General features: G+C 41.6%; 1 protein-coding gene across 1 annotated transcript; it reads left to right on the forward strand.

Annotated features, from left to right (window-relative positions):
* The first annotated feature begins 1,637 nt into the window (after positions 1–1,637).
* On the forward strand, positions 1,638–2,354 carry LOC138880915 (uncharacterized). Its single transcript, XM_070161100.1, has one exon. It carries the CDS (start codon positions 1,638–1,640, stop codon positions 2,352–2,354), a length of 717 nt encoding a protein of 238 aa, XP_070017201.1.
* Positions 2,355–2,588: the final 234 nt, after the last annotated feature.

Here is a 2,588-nt window from a genome sequence, read left to right on the forward strand (position 1 = left end):
ATTTTGTTATTTTTTTTCTCTTTTTTTTTCTTTCAGCTCTAATAATGTGGCTTTAAATAACATGACATGCTTGCGGACTTCATGCCTAGATCCAAACACGCTATCTAACTACGAAATAATGAACCAAGAACCGGAATATGATGAAGAAGAGGCTTTTAAGGAAATAAATCGAGAGTTGGAATAATTTGAGAATAAACCTAAGCCAAACTTAAATGAAACCGAGCCGATTAATTTGGGTAGTTCTGAAGAAGTCAAAGAAACCAAGATAAGCATTCATACAGATGAAAGAACTAGGGACGCATTGATCCAACTTTTGTTTGAATTCAAAGATGTGTTCGCTTGGTCATACAATGACATGCCAGGATTAAGTGTCGATTTAGTGGTCCATAAGTTGCCAACCTACCCCAATTATTCCCCTATCCAGCAAAAAACAGAGGAAGTTCAAAGTTGATATCAGTGACAAGATTAAAGAAGAGGTCACAAAACAGTTAAAGGCGAGAGTGATCCGAGTGGTCCGATACACCACATGGCTGGCTAATATAGTTCCTGTGCCAAAGAAAGATGGTAAAATCCGGGTGTGCGTTGAGTACCGAGATCTGAACAAAGCAAGCCCCAAGGACAATTTCCCTTTTCCAAACATCCACATCCTTGTTGATAACTGCGCAAAACATGAAATACAGTATTTTGTGGATTGTTATGCATGATACCACCAGGTGTTGATGGATGAAGAAGATGCAGAAAAGACAACTTTTACCACACCTTAGGGCACTTACTGTTATAGAGTCATGCCATTTGGTCTGAAAAAATACCGGGGCAACCTACATGAGGGCCATAACTGCCACTTTTCATGATATGATGCACCAAGATATAGAGGTGTATGTGGACGATGTAATCATTAAATCCAAAACCCAGGACGACCACGTTCGGGTCTTGAGAAAATTCTTTGGGCGGCTGCGCAAATATGATTTGAAGCTGAACCCAGCCAAATGTGCATTTGGAGTACCATCCGGCAAACTCTTGGGATTCATAGTCAATCGGAGGGGCATCGAGTTAGATCCAACAAAGATAAAGTCTATTCGGGATTTGCCTCCTCCAAGAACCAAGAAAGATGTTATGAGTTTTTTGGGAAGATGGAATTACATCAGTCGTTTCATTGCTCAGTTGACCTCCATGTGTGAACCCATATTTAAGTTGTTAAAGAAAGATGTGGCAATCAAATGGACAGTTGAATGTCAAGAAGCTTTTGATAAAATCAAGGAATATCTATCAAATCCGCCAGTCTTGGTCCCACCTGAGCCAAGGAGGCATCTGTTCTTGTACCTGACCATCTTGGAAAATTCTTTTGGCTCTGTCCTCGGGCAACATGACGTGACCGGAAAGAAGGAGTAGGCCATTTACTATCTGAGCAAGAAGTTTACTAGTTATGAAGCCAAGTACACTTTATTGGAAAGAACTTGCTGTGCTTTGACATGGGTCGCTCAAAAGCTGAGGCATTATTTGCAAGCTTACACCACCTACCTCATAACTAGGTTGGATCCTTTAAAGTACATATTTCAGAAACCAATGCCCACTGGGAGATTAGCAAAGTGGCAGATCTTGCTCACGGAGTTTGACATAGTCTATGTCATCGTACGACAATGAAAGCCCAGGCATTAGCGGATCATTTGGCTGAGAACCCGATTGATGATGAGTACCAACCTTTGAGAACTTACTTCCCAGATAAAGAAGTAAATTCAGTTGAGGCAATATCTGAAGACACTCATGCTTGGAAAATGTTCTTTGATGGGTCGGTAAACGCAAAAGGTGTTGGAATTGGGGCAATTTTGATCTCACCCACTGGTCAGCACTATCCAGCCACAGCTCGGCTTTGTTTCTTCTGTACAAACAACACCACCGAGTATGAAGCTTGCATTATGGGTATAAACATGGCAATCGACCAAAATATCGAAGAGTTTTTGATTATGGGAGACTCAAATCTGATTATCCGGCAATCCCAAAGAGAATGTGAAACCCGAGATGTTAAGCTTATCCCTTACAAGAAGCATGTAGAAGACCTCAACAAGCGATTCAAGTCAATAGAGTTCAGGTACATTCCTCGTTGTCACAACGAATTAGCCGACGCACTTGCTACTTTGGCCTCAATGCTGCTGTATCCAGACAATGCTCACATAGATCCCTTGGAAATTCAAATCCGGGAAAGTCATGGTTATTGTAATACAATTAAAGCAGCACCAAATACCCAACCATGGTACCATGACATCAAAAAGTTTCTGAAAACTCAAGAATACCCCGAGCAAGCCGGTGGAGACCAAAAGAGAACCATTAGACGACACGCGAGTGGTTTTTTTTTTTGAGTGGGGATGTCTTGTACAAGAGAACTCCGGACCGCAATCTATTAAGATGTGTTAACGCAGAAGAGGCTAGAAGAATCATGCATGAGGTACACGTGGGAGTATGCGGGCCCCACATGAATGAGTATGTTTTAGCAAAGAAAATCCTTCGAGCAGGTTATTACTGGATGACCATGGAAAAGGACAGTTTTAGTTTCATTCGGAAGTGTCATCAGTGTCAGGTGCACGATGATTTGA

The sequence above is a fragment of the Nicotiana sylvestris genome, chromosome 11 (genome assembly GCF_000393655.2).
Source record: "Nicotiana sylvestris chromosome 11, ASM39365v2, whole genome shotgun sequence".
NCBI classification, from domain to species: Eukaryota; Viridiplantae; Streptophyta; class Magnoliopsida; order Solanales; family Solanaceae; genus Nicotiana; species Nicotiana sylvestris.

Bases quoted from the DNA above. Each gene is read 5' to 3' on its own strand.
- LOC138880915 (XM_070161100.1), top strand. From the start codon at position 1,638: ATGAAAGCCCAGGCATTAGCGGATCATTTGGCTGAGAACCCGATTGAT.